A 23,858-nucleotide genomic window follows, 5' to 3' on the forward strand; every position below is an offset into this window, starting at 1 on the left:
TTTGTCGAGTGTTTTTTTTACACTCGGCAAACCCCCTCTTTGCCGAGTTTTTTTTTTTTTTGCCAAATGTTTTTAGCGCAACACTCAGCAAAGAACATGTTTACCGAGTACCCGAGGAAATACACTCGGTAAACATAAAAACACTCCGCAAATTTAAGAATTCCAGTAGTGCAGCTCACGGCGGCTAGCCAGCTCGCATATTCTATACTAGTACTACGCGGCGGTCACGACCGCCGAGACTCGCGTGCAGAGACGCAAACGAGACTGCGGCAGAACCCTAGCCGCACAAAGCGAAGGAAAAAAAAGGAGGGAGGGAGTGGCACGCAGTGCCTGGCGTCGCTTTTTGTCCAGCCGTTCGGCTGGGCTAGACTGCCGAACGGCTAGGCTGATAAGCCCAAACACATCCAGCCCAGCAAGCCAGGGTGTTGAGTAGTCAATACACAATTTCTCATGCTTCTTGTCTACAAATGTTTTTTCTTTTGAGTGTCACTATGGAGATGCTCAACTTTTATCTGTTCATATCTCAAGAAAAATTATCTTTTGCTAGGCTTACCTATGCACGCCACAAACAATTGATGCATACATGTTTTAGAGGCAAAAAAAACTGATAGTGTCAGCTGGCTCTGCCTAGCCCGCGGCAATTGTTGCGGGGATCTGTCTAGTTCATATGGCGTTCCTGCAAATGAAAAATCTGACAGCAGTGCCAGCTAGGGCCCCGGGGGTTTCACTTGTTAGTAGCTTCAAGTTGGGATCCATTGCTCTCCAATCTAGTTCTATGTTATTTCCAATTGCAAAAGCCATGCCAGCAACTGCAGCGATCAAAACTGCTGTTGAACAGTTCAGGACTTGTTGCAGGGAAAAGCAGCCAAAAGAAGGCTATTGAACCAGCCAGAAACGCTACCGATGCCGCTCCTATGACAGAAAAACATAAGGCCACATAAGAAGTTGGGCATAATAACTTTACAAATCTTAACGTTTTATTTTGTTTTGTCAAAAGAAAACAGGACATACATATATGTATACAAATACACACCTTTTGTTCGTGGTGACGAGAAAACAGGCAAACCCATCATATTACAGAAGACGTGAGCAATAATTGGACATAACAGATTCCCTGTAGTTTTTTTTTTCAAAGTCAATCAACAATGAAACCTTGTTATCAGATCCATACTAAAATTGCTTACAGTAAAATATCTATAGTCACCATCCATCATGTCATAGAACCAAATGGAAATTAGAGTGCAAGCACAATCATCTAGCCAGGTTACAATCCATAAACTTAGTCAAATGTACCAAAATATGGTTGAAAAAAACAAAGATGAAATATGGAACATGGAATCACCATTTTGCTGTCATACGGTTTTGCTTTTCATGTTTCTGCAATATGGAATATCATACTAAAACATAACTGGTAATCATAACACGTACAGTGCAAATTTGATTATCCAAAAAATTGATCGAGCATGAAATAGCATGAACCAACAACCAAGTATGAATGATAAACATGGAGACTTCAATTCTAAAACCGGAAAAAGAGTTCCAGCAAGAATAGCAAGAAAATAATAACACAGGTGACAACATAAAGGAATGAGTGAGACCTGTTCGAATGAACAAAAATGCAGCGTACCATCCAAAGATTACAGTGTAGCCTAACTGGACACCTGAGGAGGGAAGGTAAGAAGTTAAATCAAGCTCAGAAGGTGCAGCAATTAGGTGTCCACAATCGATGAAACAGAAGTAATCCATTTTTTTATGCCAATGTCTGAGAAAAATATGTGGAGAACCAAAGAAGACTAATGAGTTTGAAGATGCCAATTTTCTTACCAAGCATAGTAAAAGGTAAAAGTGTAGGTTTCTAGCTTCAGATACAATTTGTAAGAGCAATAAGTCCCAGTGCCTGAACTGGAACCATCTCACTCAAGAAGTTAATATTTGCAAAACAAGCCTAAGGTTATTGCAAGAATGTAGGAATACTAAGACCATAGCTTATAGCTTAATGTATTCTATGTGGACTCTTCTGGAATGCAGATGCAGTACAGTGGTAGTGAATATTTGAGACCATTGTGCAACTGATTTAAAGGTAAACTTGTCACTGCAGAACAAACATATTAACCTAATATGTTATAGTTCTCCTTGTTTTCAATAGAAATAAAGTTAGTTCAATAGAGGTCCGAAAGTCTGCTCTGAGTTTCTGACACCAATGCTAAGTTAATCTAGCTCAAGATTTTCCCCCAAACCATTGCAGGAAGATACTAAAGGAGAAAACAAGATGTGTAAAGAAAAATACCTACAATCAGTAGCGATCTCATAAAATTGCATCCCTGCTGGTGTAGTTCGAATAAATGGTTTAAGTGTGCTGTCAACAGAAAGGTTCAGTTCTAATTAGAAGAGTACATCAATATCAACAACAGAGAACGTATAGGCAATACAATGTAGATGTGGTATGCAGCAATTTGGTTAATAAACGAATCATAAATTAGAGCAAGAAAGAGTGGAAAACTTTAGGTTCTCGTCGCCTGATCAGACCGGCCTCATCCTAAGTAGGGTCCTTGTTGCCACGCAGTGTGCGATCCAGACACGATATTGCGAGGTTCAACGCGCAAACCTGTTTGGCGCTCTCGTCGTGCGACGCTTGGAGGCTCGTGACCTTCACTGGCAAGCGACTCCAGGATCTTTGCTATTGGCGCCAACAGAATCAGGGACTGGACCATCTGCTTCAGATCCATGAGGATGGATGTCAATGGATACGACGACGTCGATATTCTTGGAGAGCTTGTCTTGCAAAATGGGATTGGAACCAGACAAAGCAAATACCAGAAGTGACGGTCGTGGATGATTGGAGGCAGGAGCATTGCGTAGGCTTTAATCGTATGACGTACTCGGGCGTGGCCATAGACCTTGAGGCCATGGCTTAGAAGCCAACAATGGCGCACACGTGACCAAGAAGCAGGGACAGCAAGAGGTAGTGGATGATGGATTCCATCTATTGCTTTGAGTTCACCAATTACAATCAGCCAACTCCATCTAATTTCTAAATCAATCTGCTAAAGATAGGATCATAGGACCCGAAAGGCTGCGGAGGGCACAATGGTGAGCGACCAGCAGCCAGTGTTTGAACCCCTGACAGCGAGCACCGAGCAGGTGCCCTTCTTGCGCATGGCAAGGTGAGAGCGTAAATGGGTTCTGGTCAAGAAGCAACAACTTCTGTACTGATCTTGCTTAACAATCAAATGATAGTGTTTGGGCTATTTAAATAGCCGAATCCTAAAAAACCAACAAACTTATCAAACCAAACAAACTCCTATCTTTGGGCTAACAAACTGAGAAACAATTCCCCTGAACCGACTGAAGCGATGTCGATGCTATCGCTGGTTCACCACGGTGACGCTTGGGACGACATTGATATAGAATGCGGGTCATAACAGCTAACGATCCAAACCCCGTAACAAACGAGATATCCTAACAAACCGAACTGACAACCATTACTAATCCAATGCCCCTGACTAACTGAAACTTCTGACGGGATCCGAACTTTCTTAAGAACCTAGCTACTATCTTGCCCTGCACCGTGCTCCAGAGCAGGGTCCTTTCACTCATTGCGCCACCCGTTCACAGACGTGCGCCCGTACATGAGAAGGTTAAAAAAGATACAGGCAAAGTTGGTTCCTTCGGAATACAAAAAAAAAAAATTAGAATGATGCTATAGAAATTTACCTAGACTGAAGAAGACTGGACTCAGAAATATAATTGTAGACATTTTGAATCCCCCGCATAGAAGAAGAGGTATCATGCATGCCCTGAAAACCAGCTCCTCAGTAAATGGCGCCTGGTCAAAAGGTCATCACCAAACAATATCACTACAATAGAAGAGGGAATCAAAGTGTTCTCAGTAGTAGCACTAATTAATATCAGTAGCATCCTAAACAGTACTACAGATTGCAGTATGTTCTCAGTAGCAGCACTAATTAATATCAGTAGCATCCTAAACAGTACTACAGATTGCAAAGGCACTACAGTAATTGTTAGCTGGTAATTATGGTCAATGAGTCAACAATTCTCCATTTATTGCTAGTTTGCTACAATAACCTTCGATCACTGGTTTACAACGTGTAGTATCTTATAAGTAGAGAAAAAGGTAAAAGGGGGAAGAAGGACAGACCACTACATAGTTCCGCCAAACCATAACATCCGCAACAGCAGCTTGGATCCATTGTGCAAGCCTCTGGGCGCAGCCTATCTCCACCTCATCGCCACTGCCCCACGAACTCTCTAGGAGCCACAATCTAGTGACGAATGACCCAGCATACACTAGGGATGTAAGGAGAAGTGGAATCGCCACGGCCTGAATCTGCAGAAGAACCAGTGTTTCAATACAAGCATGAAAAGCTCAACACTAATGAGCGAGCTACAAGATTGTAGCTTATATTTGGAAAAGATCACTTACCAAGTGATCCTTCCTAATGCCGAACACAGCAAACATATCAGCAAAGTCGCTGAGGCTCCAGACCTGAAGAGGAAGACGAGAAGATGGGGGATTTGGTATTCGTTCAGTTCAGGTTCAGGTATTGGAGAGGAAGTATGTACCGGAGGAGAGCACGGGTACTTACTCGGAGGAGGGACACGGTGGCAAGGGCAGAGGCGGCGGATGCGACGGCGGCGCAGGCGAAGCGACGGTGGAGGAAGGTGCGGAGCGAGGTCGGGGGCGGGAAGCGGAGGATGACCATCGGAGCATAGAGGACAGCGACGTAGGATACTGCCATGGCGGCGCATGCCGCCACCGCCACGACGCCTGATATCGCCGGCGGCGAGGCGGGATGGAGGCTCGCCGGCGTCGCCATATAATCCAGTGAAGCGGGCGTCAGTCGATGTTGCTCATTGGATCCTAGATTTCGTAGGGGGAGAGGAGGGGAGCGGGGGTGGAGCGAGGAAAAAGATGCCGGCGCCGGAGTTGGAAGGAGGAGGAGACAAGCGAAGCGACGGCGGCTGAAGTGACAAGTGAGTCACCAGTATACCAGCGATGGGACAGGAGAATGTGCCGGGATTATTCAGGCTCAATGTTCGGATGGGCTTTGATAGTGCAAAACCTTTTAGCATGTAATTTGTGGAGGCATCTATCAGAGATTGAGATGCATTTTATCTTGAAGAGAAAATACTAACTGAATTGTCAACAATAATTTTTTGATGTGCAAGTACTCAATACCACTAAACATTATTCAGTAACTGGCCTATTTGATGGAACTGACATTGCCTTTTCGTACCTGCGGAGCAATAGATTGTTGTAAGGGCATGGCAATTAAAAAATAAAAACAATGTAGTGAAGAAGGGAAATAAGAGTAGGCTCAGAAGCAAACCAAATGGCCATGTTGTTTCAAGGGCACGACAATAAACAAATAGAAAAAAATCTAGGGAATAAGAGTAGCCTCAGAAATGAACAAAATGACATCATTTGATCTCTTGTAGCTAGGCAGAACGGCATGCACTGAGAAATAGCATTATTTGCAGCAATTCATGTTGCCGGCACATACAGAAAACAATGGATGCAGAGAGGAGTGGGGTATAGTGCCAGCCTTGACATGGAATTGCAATAGACCTAGCCTAGGGAAGTGCCATGATAGGATAAATAAACAGATAGCAATACATATATATACATGAACATGCCGTGGGCCTTTCAAGATCATCAGTCTATACTCCCAAGTTATATGGGAGTTCATTTTCATCACAAGCCATACAGCCAAAAAACATTTCCATCACTTGCACGAAGCATCAGGGGAAAAACAGTAGCTAGTCACGGACGAAGCACTCAAATCAGTAAAAAATATTGTGCAGGAATGAAATTCGTATGATAAATACGTGCATCAGATAGCAGTATGGAGCTGTGTCCCAAATTACCATATCTATGCCATCTTAGCTGAGAAGACGAACCAGGGAAAGCACTGCAAAAAAACGAGGCACATGGCCAAATTAAGATGAGACTCGGAGGTGAGAGATGGAGGGACATAGAGCAGGCCTTGACAGCCGGCAGTGGAAAGGCCAGGTGCACGCCAATCCCAGCTGCTTTGTAGGGGTTGCATTGCATTGCACTAAAATAAATGCTCACATGTAGAGCGTTGTGGTGTGGAGCAACTAAATAAGCACTGAGCATCTTAGTAGTTCCTATAATGAACGACTATGCTGCTACTTACTACTGGTTCAAACAAGCAGGGCATGGCAAGGCGATTGGGTTCGTTTCCGCCGAGCCCCCAAATTGCCGGGAAAGCAAGCTGCCCACCCCTCGGCGTGCATAGCAAGCGAACCCGTCGATCCCAAGAAGAAAGATTCGGGCTTGATTTGCCTCAGAGCAAAGGGGAGAGGGAAGATCCCGCGGGGCACGATCCGGTCCTAGAACAACAACCCACTCCACACGCAAAGGCTAGGGCTTGCATCCTTACCAGGAACCGACGGAAGCGGCGGGAAGTCCGGTGCGGATCTCCGCCCCGCGGTGGCCCAGGAGAGCACCGGGGCGGGCGGGCGGGCGGGCGGGCGGGAGAGCGGTGGCGCCTCGATTCGGCTCCTACCTTTTGCCTCTACTCGTCTGTGGAATCTGAAGCGCGGTGGGGAATGGGAGGGGCGCGGAGGCAGGGGCGGGCGGCGACTGGGCGAGGACTCGAGGAGCTCGGCTGCTGCTGTGGCTGCGCCTGCGGCCGCTTCTCTCGCGAGTCGCGATCTCCGGGTGTTTTCTTTCTCCTCTAAACTTTAAACTGTAGTACAACATATATATATATATATATATATATATATATATATATATATATATATATATATATATATATATATATATATATTTTGTGACTAATCTATGAGATGAATCTTTTAAGCGCTCATGATTTGATAATGCGGTGCTATAGTAACATGTGCTAATGACAGATTAATTAGGTTTAATAAATTCGTCTCGTGGATTAATGATGGATTCTGTAATTTATTTTTTATTAGTATCTGAACACTCCATGTGACACCCTCATGTGACACCTCCTAAACTTTAGTCACCGGATCCCAACACCCCCTTAGTCGCGAGGGGCGCTTGGTCTTCTTGGTCCTCGCTCTCAGTCCTGTCCTGCCCGCCTGCTCTCTCTCTCCCTTTTCTCTTTCGTCTCATTCGCTGGTTGGTTTTTGGTTGATAAATTCGGCTGGTGCTAGTTTGTTGTGAGAGAAAAATATTATCTGGTTGACTAATAAACTTTGACTGAAATCAACGAGCGAAACGACTAAAAGTCTGATTAATAATAATATAATAATTACGGAGTACAAGGGAAAACAGTGTACTGGACTTGTTCAGCAGCAAGTACTTTTTTTTTTACAACACAGCAAGTACTCCTGTTGAAGTTGCTTCACATTTTCTCTACTGCAATTTAATTAAAAATGAAGTTTTCGTCACCGGGCAAGTCAGGCTCGTGATGAGTTAAAAGAGTCTGATTGGTTCCCTTGCTATGCTATAGGAGGTGTATCACGAGCTCACGGCGGCTAGCCAGCTCGCATATTCTATACTAGTACTATGCGCGTAGGTAACCATGGTCTAATTGGAATCTGCTAACCATGATCTAATCGGAGTTCATTGGAATCCGCTAACCATGATATAATTGGAATGTACGTCCAACAGTGGATATGCATACTTTTTGCCAAACAAAGAGTACAAACTGGGTTTCAATATGCAGCATGTTCGGTTGGTTGGTTCGTATCATTACTGGTTCGTGAAGAAGTACTGCTGGCTGGTTTATGTAAGAGAAAAAATACTGTTCCGGCTAGAAATTTACGATCGTTTACGACAAGCCACAACCAAACGAACAGGCTACATCAGGACATGGCATAGCAAGGGAACCTTGGACATGGCATAGAGTGGGTCTTTGACGCAAACAAGCAATATCTACTTGCTCGACAACACACTTATGTAGATTTCTCTGAACATTGGACATGGCATACTGATGGCAAATTTTGGGATACATGCCGCAACAGTCGGCCAAAGGTTGGACGCCTTGCTAATGTTGCTCCGAACCAAGGGGAGAGATTTGACCTACGAATGTTGCTACACATAGTCAAAGGACCGCAATGCTTTTCTGATATTGGCACCATTGCTGGATAGCAACACCCAACATTTTGTGCAGCATGTGACGCATTGGGTTTACTTGGTGATGACCAGAAATGGTTCCATGCAATGAATGATGCATCACATTGGGCATTTCCATATCAATTAAGACAATTATTTGTCACTTTACTACTTTTCTATGAAGTCAAAGACCCACTCAAATTACTTGAAGAATATATAAAGGTAATGGGCGAGGACATGGCATGCTGTGCAAAGCAGCTAGCTCCAGAGGCCCCAGATGTTATCATACAACAACATATCAGATCCTATGCATTACAGGAGCTACAAAAACTCCTCAGCGATGCTGGATACAGCCTAGATCACTTTAGTTTACCAAAGCCAGATTAAAGTTCTTCAGAGGTACTCACAAATAGATTAATAATGGAGGAGCTTTCGTATGCTTCAAACGATGCAGCCACTGAAGTAAACCAATTGATCACTCAACTCGATTCGGAGCAGAGGCATATATCTACGATATTATAGAGCATTCAATCTCAAATGAATCAGGGTATACCTTCTTCATTTATAGATACGGTGGCACTGGTAAGACGTTTCTATGGAATACTTTGTTCAGCAGTGTTAGAAATAAGGGGAAGATGCATTAGCAGCTGCATCTTCTGGCATAGCAGCTTTGTTACTCCCAGCAGGTCGAACACCGCACTCGTGTTTCAAAATATCTTTAGACATCCAAGAACACTCTGTATGTGCCATCAAGGAAAACACACAGTTGGCTGAGCTGATACAGCACACTTCACTAATTATATGGGATGAGGCACCTGTCAACCGTAAACATTGCTTTGAAGCACTTGACCGCATGCTTAAAGATATCATGTCATCTACCAACAACGCCTTAGCACACAAACAATTTGGTGGTATAACAGTTGTTCTTGGTGGTGATTTCAGGCAGACTCTACCAATTATTCCAAAAGCAAAAAAACACAGATTTTAAATGCATCAATGACCCGATCTTATTTTTGGCGGAATTGTAGAGTGCTTAGCTTAACTGAAAACATGAAACTTAGATGTCTAGACCTCTTAGAATCTGAACGGTATGAACTGAAGAAATTTGCTCAGTGGCTCCTCTCAATTGGTGATGGCACAACTCATACCAACATGCCTACTCACCAACCAGACACATCATGGGTTCAAATTCCGGACAACCTTCTGCTACCACCTGACCAAAGGAAACTTGAGAGTTTAATTTCTTTTGTGTATGGTACCTCTCTAGAAGCATCAGAGCTAGCAGATTATCTATGCGAACGAGCAATACTAGCCCCAACAAATGAGGTAGCTGCCACCATAAATGCAGAAATCATTGGTAACATAGCTACCAACGAAATGTCATACTACAGTTCTGACTCCATTGATGATCCAACATCCAAGTATTGTACTCTAGAGGCCCTTTAACCCCAAGAGTTCCTCAACACTATTAAAATGAGTGGCCTTCCAGATCATCATCTGCAGCTCAAGATTGGTGTTCCTATAATGTTACTAATTAGAAATTTGAGTCCCTCAAAAGGTCTGTGCAATGAAACTAGACTCATAGTTACACAACTCATGCACCGTATCATCGAAGCTCAAATAATTACAGGAAAGGCCAAGGGAACTAAAGCTTACATTCCAAGAGTAATCTCCATTTTAGCTGATCCTAAATGGCCCTTTAAGATAAAACGGGGGCAGTTCCCAGTCCGGGTATCATATGTGATGACAATAAACAAAAGCCAAGGACAGACACTTAGCAAAGTTGGTGTCTACTTACCAAGCCTGGTGTTCTCTCATGGGCAACTTTATGTTAGGTTCTCACGTGTTACATCACCCACAGGCTTGGATAGAGCCTCTACACCCAGCCGCTCCCTCCCGAGCGTCCTCTACAGGGCGACTCGGGGGGGGGGGGGGGGGCGACCTTGCCGCGGTCCTAGCGCCTCCCTCCCGGCCTTCCTCCTGGCCGCCGTCGCCGCCCACTGGCGCGCGGTGGCGGCGGCCAGCGGCGGCATCGACGAACGGGAACCGCTCGCACCTTCCTCTCCCTCCCACGCGCTACTCTGACTCCCCCCCTCCACTCCATCCACCTCCGGCGAGGAGCAGCGGCGGACGGACGGATCTGCCTCCTTTGGGGCCGGATCTGGAGGTCCGGTGGCCGGATCTCATCCCTCCGCGATGGGATTGGGTCGGGACGGTCTACTACCATGTGCGACGACCTCCGGCGTGGAGCTCCGGTGTCCGCTCAGATCTGCCCCACCTGGGGCTGGTGAGCGCCAGTGACCGTCCGGATCCGCCCCACCTCGTCCTGGATCCGCCCAGGTTGCGGCACGCGGCAGGCCAGAGCTCCTCCTGCTCCTGAACGGCGGCGATTGCGGCCGGCGTGCCCGATCCAGTACCCTTGTGGCCGGATCTGGTGGCGCCCAAGCCGTCCGGTGATGCCGTGGCCAGCCGCGCCCCACGCTCGATGGCGGCTCCGGGAGGCCGTGGTGGGTCTACGCGGCGGCCGGCTAGCCGGTGTCAGTCCGGCTGGCGGGCGGGGCTGGCCGATCCGGCCTACGGTGACCGCGCCCGTGCGCGCTGGCTATGGCTGTGGTCGGGCAGGCGCCGGTGTCATGGTGCCATGGTTGCTGCAGTTGGGTGGCCTGCCCTGGAGGACGTAAAATAGCTGGGTGAAAACCTTGCCTGGCCCGTCTAGGCCGGCGGCAATGGCGCAGCCGCGCCATGTTTCTTCTTGGAGGCGTCGCCGAAGCTTTGGTCCGCTAGGGTAGCTGAGGTCATGTGACCTTACTCGTGTGCTTACCATCGTTGTTGGCGTCCGCGGATGTCAAGTTCCTTCGTGAAGGCTTCGTTGGAGCACTACTGCAGCCCATCCCCTAATATCGCCGGTTTCGCTCCTTTGCATCTATGCATGGGTGCCTCATGCTCGTCTTCGCCATGGTTTGTCCAGCTTGCTTGGTGTCGCCACTATCGTCTCTACCTGATGGATGCTTTGCCGTCGTCGTTGTCGTTGGTCTCCCCTCGTGCAGATGCTTTGCTATCGAGGCTGTGTGGACCCATTTCTAGGTGGATGCTTGGCCGCCGTGGTCGCTTGGTTCGTTAGCGGATGCTATGCCGCTTGGTTCGTTGGCGGATGCTTTGCCGCTGTTATCGGTGGATGCTTTGCCACCGTGGCTTGACCCACAATCTACTGGCGACCATTGCGTGGATGTAATTTTCTTTTGCAGGCATAGTTGGGTGGTGTGTGGAGGTGGAGGTTTCCCTCTCCCTTATCATGTTTTCTTGTTGTTTGTTTTGTGTATTGGGGATTTCGTGGGTAATCCGTGGATTACTTATGAGTCCTTTGTATCCGGTTACCGGCCCTTCTTTAGGCCCTTCCTCTTAATGAAATATGGGTAAAAGACCCGCTCGCGAAAAAAAATCACCCACAGGCTTGCGTGTGCTTATTGAAAACAACTCTGTTGAACATGAAAATCAAACACACAATGTTGTGTGCACTGAGATTTTTAGTGATATATCAACATGTGCCCACTAAATCCATGTAATACTACCTCTCACTCATTGTTCAAGTCATATCATGCTCTTTTCGTCAAACTAAACTTTAAAGTTTGAATCATCTCATTTACTCTTAATTACCTACTCTAATGTTACATGTATTCTAATTCCATAAGGTTGTGTTTTTACCTCTTTCCATTTTTGAGGGATTAAAATATGATGTACTCCACTGGAAGTTATATTCATAGGATACATTATCAGGACAATGAATACAATATGGGGAATGTTGTAGAATCTGTATTGATGGGTGTCTGCATTATTCATAGACCGGTGTAAATCAGATTTGGAGTATATATTCTCCATTGGTCTCATCCTCATGTTCCCGGGTTCAGAGCTAAACTAATGAATCAACATGTTGTGTTTTCTGAGTATCAGCTCAAGCATTTGCCATTACATAAAGACATGATAAGACTGATAATACTTCCTATCTTAATATGTTTTGTCCATTCGGTGTCATTGCACTTACAAGAAAAACAAAGCAGAAACATGGAAAATTGAATGCAGGTATTACAGCAATACAACAGTAAACACCAAAACCAATCTGTATGCATGGTTGAAATCATTAGCTTCTTTGAACGCTTTTCTATTGCTTTCCTCACCATGATGGGAATTTCTTACATGGCTTCATATTATAACTAAGTGATCAAAAGGGAGGACCACCGTACAATAATACAGTTACTGAGTAACCCCTTGCCATCATGTTCATGCGATAATTTATTTACAGCCAAAAATCTCTATCTTATTCTTGGTAACATTATGCTTTACTGCTGTGCCGATAACTGCCCTTTCAGAAACACCGGTTAGCAGTGTCAAACAAAAAATTGTAGCATTATGCTCTATTGATTATGGCCCATCAGCCCACCTTACCCTAGTTTACATAGGTCGCAGGAAAAAAACTAGGGGCGTCTCACTCCCGGCCTCTTCCTCTCTCCGTCCCTTTGTTCCGTTGCCTCCTCGATCTGGAATGATGCATCGAGCGCCGCCGCACTCGCTCGCCGCGCGCTACGGCCACCCTTGCGCGGCTGAGCCCTAGCCCCCGCCCGACGGCCGACACCTGTGCCCAACCCCAACTCCTCAAGGCTTCATGCTCACGGCGCACTCATCCCGCCGACCAGCGTGTGTGCTCCCACACCGGCGTCTAAATATCGGGTAGTTCGGGAATACCCGAACTTAAATTTTTCGGGGCGAATATTGGCTACGCACGTAGATCCAAGAGGGAGAGACGGTGACGGTGTTTTGAGTTTTGACCGCCCTCATGCTCATCTTCGTCGTCAAGCGTATTGAGGTTCCCAAAGTCTATCTTGCCACCGTTCCCAAGTACCTCTCCATCGTCCTCGTATTGAGGTTCATGTCCCCTCCTCCTTGATCTGAATCACATACTATATGCAACTCATGTGTTAATTGTTATAGACATCCCAAGTGTGGGATTATTCAAATTTGTGGCTATCCGGAAGTAAATAAGACTGAAACAAAGAAAATATGGCAAAACCACAAGTTCGTATTATTATCTTTTCTTTTTGATAAACAAGTCCTTTTATTAATTTGACATCGAACAGAAATACGTACTGTCATGCACTAGGGGAACATGCATGGCAGCAAATGGACATCACAATATTACGTACACATACACATACTGTCACAAACAAACACATACGCATACACATACTGATAGACACGAAACGAACACATGACACACGATACAAACAGAAACTGAGCTTATAAATTGCTTATTTTCCACGCGACGAAACACAAGCACGGAAAATGACAAGACAACACAGTGACAACACCATGGGTATGCTAGTTCACATGACACTGCACGAGGGCCCGCCGCCCTGCCTGTGGTGGTGGTGGTGGCCATGCTGCTGCTGCGCGTGCTGGCAGTCAACGTCTTCACCCTCGGTGGCGGCGGAGCAGCCAGGCTCGCACTGGTCGCCGGCGGCGGCGGCGGCGTCAACGTCAGCGTCGACGTCGGAGTCGGCGGCGGCGGCACGGTGCAGCATCAGCACGTACGCCAGCTGCGTGACGGCCAGCGTCGCGGTGATCGCCTCCAGCGCGCTCATCTGCCACCCGCGCGCCGCGGATGCGGCGGCCCGCATCTCCTTGCACGCGAGGCCGAGCGCGAGCGCGGTGGCCGCCCACGCGACGGTGCCCATCGCCGAGGCGGCCGCGAGGCCCTGCGGCCGCCACGACGCGCGCGCGTGGAACGCCGCCGCGGCCTTGGCTGCGCTGCCGAGCACGGCCGCCAGCAGCGCGAACTGGATGAAGTGGAGCGTCGCCTCGTCGCCGGCGCTGCGCGGCGCCGCTCCTGCAGGCATGCCCGTGCACATGCACGCGTCGTCTACACGCATTGAGTTGAGTATGTATATACATATAATAAAAGAATCTCTGCAAGGGTCATTATTTGCACGGAAGGAGAGGGTGACCTGCAGGTGGGTAGTATTCCTGATCGCCTATGTCGTCGACGAAGCTGTTGAGCGCCCAGCTCGCGAACCCCGTCATGGACACGTAGAGGGCGAGATTGAGCAGCAGCAGCGGGCCGGCCACGTTCCTCCTCCCCAACGCCTCCAGCGACAGCAACGCCATTATTACCAGGTGATGCCCCAGATCCGATCCCAATGCAGCCCCCTTCCCTCTAGCTAGCTATTCTCTCTCTCGATCTCTACCGTGCCTGCTACGACCAACAGCCGCCCACCGAAGAGCTCTCAAGCTAGCTGGACCCTTGTTTAACTGCACGTGTGTTCGTCGACTGAGTCTGCCGGTACTTGAAGGGCGCGCGGCCAGCCAGCCCGCACGGCAAGGTTTCGTGTGCGTGTGCGTGAAGCGCCGGGCGGGCGGCGTCCGTGCGTTCGGGCTGCCATGCAGGTGCACACGCACGCGGGCGCTGCCGTGCCGGGCGGCCTCCGTGCTCCATCGCTTCGCTGATAGCCCATGCGCTGCAGTAGCGTGACAAGAGGAGATGGTGAAGCCGCCGCCACCGGCATGTCACGGTCACGCGCGAGGGGAGCTGGCCAGCTCTCAGCTGGTCGGCGCGGCGTCGTTGTGTGCGCGCGGGCCGCGGCATGCATGGTAGCTTGCAGAAATGAGTTGCTTTGGGATGACAAGTACACGTCCTCCTCTTTGTCTGATCGTGGTCATGGCGTCTCTGTTCGTGCGCCCACCGAGTCAGTTTCAGTAGCACGTCGTCTTCGTCATGCCGTGCGCCGCCAGCGACAAAAGGCCCGGCCGGCTCGATGGCGTGGGAGCTACCGAGCTAGCACAGCTTGCATTGCCTTGCCTTCTGGCTTTGTTTCGAGCTACTGGGGATGAGCACGCATGTTCTGTACGTCGACGACTTCTTGTGCTTTTGACATGGCCAGGCTCAACTCTATCCAACTCACGTAGGAAACAGAAACGCATGAGCCTTACCTCTTTCTGTGTGCAAAGGCTGTATAGAAGCAAACCCTCAAGTACACATACATTATATATATATATATATAATGTGTGATAAGCCCGAATGGTACATAGGGTTAAGCCCTAACTAGCTGATAAGCCCTAACTGAAACCAACGAGCGAACAGCATGTAAGTGTAGGAAAAGGCACATCTTGTCCCCCTTGTCACATAGGGTTTTGACTCGTACGCCCATTGCCCTTGGGAAGCAACAAGTGCGTATGACTGCATTCGGTTGTTCTAAAAGGAGCCTAGAAACCGTTCCGGCTGATGAAGCTTAATCAAATTAACTAAGCAATCCAGCTAGGAATTTATCCTGGTGGTAATTTCTAAACAACTGTACATGCCCTTAGAGGAGCACGGTTTTTTGGTTGGAGCGTCTTCTGATCACTCGTATTGGGATCCAGTGACAAGCCGTTGCACAATAGTTAAAGTCAATAAGGGGGTTAATCTTCTTGAGTCGCATTTGATCACTCCTGATGGATACCTGTGGTAATGTACTCGTCAATAACTCCCTAAATTTACATCTTAATTATATTCACCTCTGAATTATGAAAGATACTGCAAAATTAGCCCCCTAAAATGCGATGGTCGGACAGATAAAAGAAGATGGGTAGATGCGAGGGACGTATTTGAATTGAGTATGTCTACTGCATAACCATGTGTTTTATGTAGTTTTAACACAAGTTTTTTTTGAACTGTAGGATGAAGATCCAACGGCCTCTAGCCTTCTTCTACCTCCAGCCTCCAGCCTTCTTCTACCTCTAGACGCACTGCACAAACTCGCCCCTACCGCCGTCGGCCGCCCCGCCCTTGGCCGCGGCTATGTCGGCACAAATCACAAGTAACAACAAATCACAAATCTCAGATCACAACAAACAATTTTTTTTATGAAAGGGCAAGGACAAATCGTGGCTGTGTCGGCACAAATCACAAGCAACAAATCGCGGCGGCGCGGACACGACGCGGCGAGGCCGCAGCGGCGGCGCTGACACGGGAGCGGCGGCGGCGCAGGCACGGCGCGGCGAGGCCGCAGCGGTGCGGGCACAGGCGGGCACGGACACGGCGCAGCGAGGCCACAGTGGTGGCGCGGGCACAGATTGGACGAAGGTGTGCTGGAGCTAGGAAAGATCAGACGGCTTTAAAATCACGTGTTGGATTGCTCTAAAACGTGTGGTATAGTATTTCTGATTTGAATTTATCATGATGACGCATCTCGATCAGGAGGAGGCCGGCGGCGGCGGGAACGGTACCTCCACGAGCCCTTCCAGCATCAGGACGACGCTCCTCATTGCGGGCCTCGCCTGGGGCTCCGCCTGCGCGCACCACACCGCAACCTTCACCGCCCGCTCCACCTCCACGGCCTCCGCCGCCTCGTCTTCGCAGCCCACGGCCCGCCACACCTCGCCGCGCAACAGCCATTCGTGTGCGCACTCCATGAGCGTCCGCTCCTCACCGGCCTCTTCCAGCTCCATGCTCCGGCGGCACGTCACGATCTCCAGCAGCACCACGCCGTAGCTGTAAACGTCCGCCTTCACCGTCAGCGGCCCAACGCCGCGGTACCACTCCGGGGCCATGTACCCGCGCGTGCCGCGCACCCCCGTGAACGTCCGCGTCTGGTCCGGGAGCAGCAGCTTCGCCAGCCCGAAGTCGGCGATCTTCGCCGTTCCCGACGCGTCCATCAGGATGTTCTGCGGCTTCACGTCGCAGTGGATCACGCGGCTATCCAGCTCGTCGTGGAGGTAGTGCAGCCCGCGCGCGACGTCCAGCGCGATGCCCATCCGCTCGCCCCACGCCGGCGGTCCGCCTCCGCCGGCGCTGTTCTTGAACAGACGCTCCGCCAGCGACCCGTTGCTCATGTACTCGTACACCAGCAGCCGGTTGGCGCCCTCGTGGCAGAAGCCCAGCAGCCGGACCAGGTTCCTGTGGCTCGTCCGCCCGATGGCGCGCACCTCCCGCTGGAACTCCACTTCCCCCTCCTCCACCACCTTCTCCAGCCGCTTCACGGCGATCGCCTTCTCGCCGCCGTTGTGCAGCAGCGTGCCCCGGAACACCGTGCCGAACGCGCCGCGGCCCAGCGGTTCGCGGAAGTCGCAGGTCGCGTGTTCCAGCTCCTGGTAGCTGTACGACCTCAAGGGCGCCTCCTCGTCCAGGGCCTCCGCCGCGTCCGGCTCCGCGAACGTCCTCCGGTTCGCCCAGAATAGCCGCGCCGCCGCCAGGAGCGCGGCTAAGGACACGCACGCGAGGATCCCGGTGCAGATGAGCGCGATGGTGGCCGCGCGCCCGACACGGCTGCGGTAGCTCTTGTCGCCAGGCGCGGGGGCGGGACTCGCCGCCGTCCCCTCTGCGTTCTTGACGAACAGCGTGTACCTGCCGCCCGCGCGGCCGTAGAGGAGCGGGAGCTGCTGCTTGGTGCACCTGGAGGCGTTGGTGTCCAGCAGCACGGCGGCGCAGAAGCAGTCGTTCATGCACGCGGCCTGGCAGTCGGGCTCGCTCGTGACGTTGCCAATCACAGCGTATGACTTGTCCACCCACCACATGTTCGGCATCGTCGCCATGGACAGACCAGCTGCGGCGGCCGCGCAGTCCCCGGCGCCTGACCTCCGGGTGCAGCCAAGCGCCGCGTTGCTGCCGTCGATAAAGTCGAAGCCCGGCGGGCACAGGCAGGTGGGCTGCGCGTCGCGGTCGAGGACGCAGTAGCTGTTGAGCCCGCACACGCCTTTGACTTCGCACCGGTCCTCCGGCCGTGTATACTGGACGTCGGTCTTCCACACGCCGCCGGACGAGACGGCGTGGCGGTACAGCCGCAGGACTCCGTCGGGATCGAGCGTGACCCGGTAGAAGACTTGCTCCTCGCCGGCCGATTGCGCAGCCACGGGATCCGACACGTTTCTGGTGAAGTTGCCGTTGTTGCCCGCGGTGAGGTAGAGCAAGCCGGTGGCGTCGAGGCGCAGCGTGAGCTGGAGGCCGACGAACGTGCCGGTGTTCCAGTACGAGTCGGCCGCGACGTTGTCCGTCTGCACGGGGTACAAGACGAGGTTGCCGTCGTTGAGCTGGTTGGCGAGGCGGTACTTCCCGGCGGCCCTGTTGGTGGGCGAGACGCTGGAGAAGAGCTGCGCGCCAGGCACGAGGTCCTGACCGGTGAGCAAGGTGTCAGTGGGCGTCGCGAACGTGGACCACACCACGGTCCCGTCGGCGCCGTAGAGCACGAAGCTGCCGTCGTCGCGCATGGCCGCTGCGACGACCGTTTGGGGCGCCACGGCGAGGCTCCTGTACAGGCCGTCGGCGCCGGTCCAGAGCAAGCCGCTGTTGGTGATTCGGAGCTCGCCACCCGTGGCTGGAGTGCTGTTGCCGGCGGCCGTCCACACGACCGTCACGTTGGGCGTGGTGGCGAGCCAGACGCCGACGGTGAGGCCGCCGCCCGTGGCGTAGAAACCGAAGGCGAAGCGGCCGGATGGGGAAGACCAGGCGGCACCGGCGGCGGCCGGCATGGAGGTTCCTAAGGTGATGTTGTTGGTCTGCGCACCGGCCATGGGCAGGGAAGCAACCGTGGCGAGCGCGACCAACAGCAGACGGATGGGTATAGGTATGGCCATGGCTGCCGGAGTAACCATTTGTGCGCGCTCCTAAGCTCTATATATGTATGTATGGTGCCATGGTGGGTCAGCAGCAGTGATGAATGCACTTGCTCTGTTCCTCATCCGGCAGCTTGACTAGTTCTCCTTCAGTTGAAAAATGTGGGAGTCGCTATATTTTGGGCGCCTTAATTTTAAAAAAAAATTCAGGCAACAATCTTTCACAATCAGAAATTGTTTGACTCAGGACAAATTCTGGGAGTTGCTATATTCATGCTCTTTTCTATAGGTTTGGTTGAACTTAAGATTGTTTGAATCAAGACAAATTTGCAAATTGTTTTTATTTTATTTTAAGGTGGTGGGTGTATAAAACATCATAGATCCATTTACGAACTATATTATTTTCATACATACATAGCTTACCTCTATTTATGATGCCGTAGATGTTGATCCTCTTTTGTCTAAGCCTTCTTTTTTTTTGACAAACTACTACGTATTTTCTATAAGCCTGATTAAACATAAGACAGTGCATTTGCTATTTGGTGACCTCTCAGTTGACTCCATTGCATGGTTTATTTCATAGTATAGTACCGCTACATTACGTTTTTTTGTGTTGAAGGAGTATTTAGTCAAATTCATTGACCCGCGACCGCGCTGTGCTGTGCAGCTAGGATGCACGGAAAATCCATGTCATGATGGCTGGCACGGAAAATGATGACACGGCTACCGATGGCTTGTTTGCTAAGGTCTTCATTTTGCAAAAATTTTCAAGATTTTTATCTTTGACGCATTCATGAAGCATTAAATATAAATAAAAAATAAAACTAATTACACAGTTTAGACGAAATTCACGAGGCGAATCTTTTAAGTCTAATTAGACTATGATTGGACACTAATTGTCAAATAACAACGAAAGTGCTACAGTACCGTTTCGCCAAAAATTTTACAAACTAAACAAGCCCTAAGTATCCTCTCTTTTACGGGGGATCGATTGGTGGGTTCTTCCGTTCTTACGGTCAGCCGATACGGGCGGGGGGTCACGTTTTCGCGATGGCTGACGCCGGCCCCATACTTGACCAAGTGGGTATTGAACTGGATTTGTGTTAGCAATAGCTTGGGGAGCAAGAAGGTAGAACACGGCAAGAGGAATAGATGAGGACGGGATCGTAGATTCAATTGTTTGTTACAACTTTCATGATACTCTCCTCCCCCTCTTACTTCTCCTTTAGTACTCTATCCTATTACAGCCATTCTGCGCTAGCAACGAACTGGGAACTGTGTTAACATTCCCTCACTCTTGGGAATCAGCATGTTCCCATATATACCGGTATATATGCACGGGAACGGCTAGTGAAACTGCTCATAGGGCTCCCAGTCCCAGGTGGCGGGCGAGGCCAGCATATACCAGTTGATCAAGACCCGCTCCACCGGATGATCACCTGAGGTCCTGTGGCGTTACAGAATTTCTTCAGGAAACTCAACGCCACTTCTTGAGCTGGGAGACGTGGAAGACCGGGTGGACTTGTGAAGTACGGAGTAGCAGGCAACGCCAATTTATATGCTACAGCCCCAACTTGAGCTTCTATCTTGTATGGCCCAAAAAATCACAAGACAAATTTCTGACTGGATTCTGTGTTAGCGGCGACGCGAATGTCATTATTATCTAACTAACGTGGGCCGGCAATGGCAGCAGACTAGCAGCTAGAAGGAATTCAGCACACACGGTAGTAGGTGCGGTGAACACGGAAAGATCGTTAGTAATGGAAAATGGAAAAAAAAATTAGAGGAAGTCTATATAGAGTTTCTCCCTCTCCCAGCACTCGATTTTTTTGGACCGTTGTTCTCCTCATTCAACGGCTCACGCTCTTCTTTTCTCCTCTCGACGCCTACTGTTCTTCTTGTTCGTCGCCGGAGGAGGAGGAGGAGGAGACCTACCTTGCCCGATCCGCCATGGCCGCTGTTGGTGGGGGGAGGAGCTTGACGCGGGTGGAGGCGTTGGTGCAGGGAGGATCTCGCTGGGGAGGAGCTTGCCGGTCGCCGGAGAGAGAGAGAGAGTTGTTCCGGGTCGGCGAGGTTCGGCACCGGTGGAGCGGGCCGGCTCGGCAGGTCGACGACAGTGGAGAAGAGGACAGAGAGGAGGAGCAGGGTGCGGCAGGCCTGGGAGTGGGCGGAGGGGAAATCGCGCGCGAGGAGGAGGGGAAACGCGCAAGTGCTGTATAGACTTCCTCAAAAAATTAGGCAGGGAAACAGCAAGAAGGGGGATTAGTTTCTGTCTTCAGATGAGATGGTGAAGCTAAGACCAGTTCAAAGTTCAGAGGAGTATTTTTGGATTCAGTTATCTCACTGCATTTTCATGGTCTGGTTTTCACAGTAGAGTATTATGTGCAAATTCATTCCAGATCTGGCTTTTCTTCCTACAAATTTTGCGACATTTGAACTGTTTTAGCACCAACTGGGAGTAGTGATGACAGAGGGTGGAACCTCGTTCCGTTATTTATCTAAAAAAGCTCGTAGGAGGAGTAGTAGTACCAAGCTCCCACCAACTGCATGCTTTTAGCAACTTCAGTTAAAAGAGGGAAATCCATAGCCATAATTGAGAAACCGAGAACAGCATGATGTTGAACTCCAATATTACTACACGATCGAACCTTGTGAAACTGTGTTATCCCTTTAAATGTACCAACACAATTACAGAGGTTTAAGAGCCATATTCATATAAATTGAAGTTCAAATCAAGTGCTTAGCAACTATCATTTGAAGATATAGATAGCCAAGACTAAATAAAAAGGAAATCTAGAATTGTTAAAACAAGCAATATCGCAAAACTATCATCTGCATGCCCTACATAGATCACCCAAATTATATGGGAAAAAGATATACGTTCAGGCGATATTCTGCAAATTATAGACGTTTATTATGTTTCAAGAGGATGGTAAGCTTTTCAACTCTGGCGTGCTTGGATTAATTTTCACCACAGAAAGAGAAGAGAGTTGTGAAGGGCGTGTGGGTTCAGGCGCGGGAGTAGCAAAGTTGAACCGGGCCGGGCGAATTTCATAGCAACTGGGAGATGGGCCGATTCAGACGGTGTAGGCGTGAGTGGGCGGGCCTTAAGGTGGTGCCACGTGCGTTGCGTCTGTGAGCCCATCCTTAAGTAAAATCGAACGACATTGGTTAACTCAACCCAGAACCTATCTCTGTCTGTGTTCACTTGTCTCAACTAACCTCCTCTTTGATTTGAGTAAGAACTAGGAAGTGGTATTTAGTTTTAGCGAGTTGTTACTGGATTTTTTTGGTATATATATATTCTAGTTGTGTGTTTTTTAGTCTAGTTTGCACTAAAAAACTGAATACCAACTAATATATTTTCCTTTTTTAATACAACTTGTGGAAAAACTTTTATCACTTTTTTCTTAAATTATATATATATATATAACTCTTTTTTTAATTCTTGTTTCTTCCAAGCTTGTTCACTAAATTCTCCAACTCCTCCCTTGTTTCTTCCCTAGATGTTGATCCTTATTTGCACCTCTTGCCAAACTCCCTTAACCATGTCAAAAAAAACCTCACTGTCGGTGTTTCGAGTTGCCAAACAAGGACCTTTCACCAAGGAGGAGCAAATGATTGTGTCTTGTGATGTAGAACTAACATGTGATATTATTGATGAATCTTTTTATAAGCCCATTATAGTTGCTCCCACTAACCCTTCTTATAACACTTCTACTTCAACTTCACCTTTGAGTGATGGTTTTACTTGTAATGCCTCACTAATGGTGGAAAATGAGACCCTCAAGAAGGAGGTGAATGAGCTCACTCGTGCCTTAGGCAATGCCTATGGTGGAGATGCCCGTTTGCTAAAGTGCTTGGGCAGTCAAAGATTTTCTCTCAACAAAGAGGGATTAGGCTATACCCCCAAGAAAGATAAGGTGGCCTTTGTCACTCTCAAAGCGAGCTTTGTGAAGGACAATGGTTGATTTTGTAATAAATGCAAGCAAGTTAGGCATATAGAGCAATATTGCAAGACTAACAAGAACAAACAACCTAATATATCCCCAATTAGATTTGATTCTTATTAAATGCTTGTTAAGAGTGCCAATGGTGTGAAGGCTAAGTTCATTAGTGCACCAATTGTGGGCCCAAAGAAGAAGGTCATTTGGATACTAAAGACCTTGGTAACTAACCTTTAAGGACCTAATCAAGTTTGGGTACCTAAAAAAATGATCTTCTTTTGTAGGTCAATTATAAAGCTGGAGGAAGGCATTGGATGCTTGATAGTGGGTACACACAACATATGACCGATGATCTAAGAATGTTCAATTCAATCAATGAAAATAAGAGCAATAGGATTGATAGTATCATATTTGGTGACAATGGCAAAGGCAAGGTCAAAGGTCTTGGTAAGATTACAATATCCAATGACTTGAGTATTTCTAATGTGCTACTAGTAGAGAGCTTGAACTTCAATTTATTATTGGTAGCTCAATTGTGTGATCTTGGTTTCAAATGCATATTTGATGTGGATGATGTAGATATCATACGTGTAGATGGCTCTAACATGATATTCAAAGGATTTAGATACGAGAATCTATACTTGGTTGATTTCAATGCTAGAGAAGCTCAATTGTCAACATGTTTGCTCACTAAGTCTAGCATGGGTTGGTTATGGCATAGAAGGCTTGATCATGTTGGAATAAAAAAATTAAACAAGTTGATAAAGCATGACTTAGTTAGAGGCTTGAAATATGTCACATTTGAGAAGGATAAACTATGTAGTGCATGTCAAACTGGAAAGCAAGTTGGTAACACACATCCTAAGAAGAGCATGATGAGCATATCTAAGACATTTGAGTTAGTGCACATAGACTGGTTTGGACCAACCATATACACTAGCATTGGTGAAAATAAATACGGATTTATGATTGTGGATGATTTCACTAGATACACATGAGCCAAGAAAGTAGGCTGCAAATGTTGATGAGTATAGGCCCGATCTTCCGAGAGGTAGCCGGTAAGTTCGATTTGTGGAGATCTCGACGTTGGCGATCTGGCTTCAAATCAGACATGATTCGAACCCTGCAACCATTACACCACCGCTCCGTTGGTTATCAACCAAGCACAACTTGATTGACCTCGCCAAGAAGGCTTTTCCTGCAAGCGAATCGAAGAGCACAAGCAAGAAGGTAAAACACGCAATCTGAAATTGCAAATA

General features: G+C 48.6%; 3 protein-coding genes across 4 annotated transcripts; all 3 read right to left on the reverse strand.

Moving 5' to 3' along the window:
- Positions 1–454: 454 nt before the first annotated feature.
- On the reverse strand, positions 455–6,710 carry LOC136451128 (CAAX prenyl protease 2-like). 2 transcript variants are annotated; one of them, XM_066451878.1, is made up of 10 exons: positions 6,429–6,710; positions 5,890–5,933; positions 4,608–5,258; positions 4,445–4,507; positions 4,160–4,348; positions 3,715–3,826; positions 2,288–2,356; positions 1,599–1,661; positions 1,034–1,114; positions 455–912 (listed from the first exon to the last, which is right to left on the reverse strand). In XM_066451878.1, exons 3-10 carry the CDS (start codon positions 4,836–4,838, stop codon positions 779–781), a joined length of 942 nt encoding a protein of 313 aa, XP_066307975.1. In that variant the 5' UTR covers positions 4,839–5,258; positions 5,890–5,933; positions 6,429–6,710; the 3' UTR covers positions 455–778. The 2 variants fall into 2 exon arrangements, with proteins under 2 accessions (XP_066307975.1, XP_066307976.1); XM_066451879.1 differs by lacking the exon at positions 5,890–5,933.
- Positions 6,711–13,343: 6,633 nt separating this feature from the next.
- LOC136454072 (membrane protein PM19L-like) lies at positions 13,344–14,265 on the reverse strand. Its single transcript, XM_066454625.1, has 2 exons — positions 14,074–14,265; positions 13,344–13,988 (listed from the first exon to the last, which is right to left on the reverse strand). Exons 1-2 carry the CDS (start codon positions 14,231–14,233, stop codon positions 13,453–13,455), a joined length of 696 nt encoding a protein of 231 aa, XP_066310722.1. The 5' UTR covers positions 14,234–14,265; the 3' UTR covers positions 13,344–13,452.
- A 2,009-nt stretch (positions 14,266–16,274) lies between these two features.
- LOC136454073 (G-type lectin S-receptor-like serine/threonine-protein kinase LECRK1) lies at positions 16,275–18,625 on the reverse strand. Its single transcript, XM_066454626.1, has one exon. The coding sequence runs from the start codon at positions 18,608–18,610 to the stop codon at positions 16,298–16,300; it is 2,313 nt and encodes a 770-aa protein (XP_066310723.1). The 5' UTR covers positions 18,611–18,625; the 3' UTR covers positions 16,275–16,297.
- Positions 18,626–23,858: the final 5,233 nt, after the last annotated feature.

The sequence above is a fragment of the Miscanthus floridulus genome, chromosome 5 (genome assembly GCF_019320115.1).
Source record: "Miscanthus floridulus cultivar M001 chromosome 5, ASM1932011v1, whole genome shotgun sequence".
NCBI classification, from domain to species: Eukaryota; Viridiplantae; Streptophyta; class Magnoliopsida; order Poales; family Poaceae; genus Miscanthus; species Miscanthus floridulus.

Coding starts and splice junctions, on each gene's coding strand:
- LOC136451128 (XM_066451879.1), bottom strand. CDS start 4,838: ATGGCGACGCCGGCGAGCCTCCATCCCGCCTCGCCGCCGGCGATATCA. Junction 3,827..4,159: donor TTTGGCGGAACTATGTAGTG/GTCTGTCCTTCT, acceptor CCTTTTGACCAG/GCGCCATTTACTGAGGAGCT. Junction 1,115..1,598: donor ATTTTTGTTCATTCGAACAG/GTCTCACTCATT, acceptor AAAAAACTACAG/GGAATCTGTTATGTCCAATT.
- LOC136454072 (XM_066454625.1), bottom strand. CDS start 14,233: ATGGCGTTGCTGTCGCTGGAGGCGTTGGGGAGGAGGAACGTGGCCGGC. Junction 13,989..14,073: donor GGAATACTACCCACCTGCAG/GTCACCCTCTCC, acceptor CAATGCGTGTAG/ACGACGCGTGCATGTGCACG.
- LOC136454073 (XM_066454626.1), bottom strand. CDS start 18,610: ATGGCCGGTGCGCAGACCAACAACATCACCTTAGGAACCTCCATGCCG.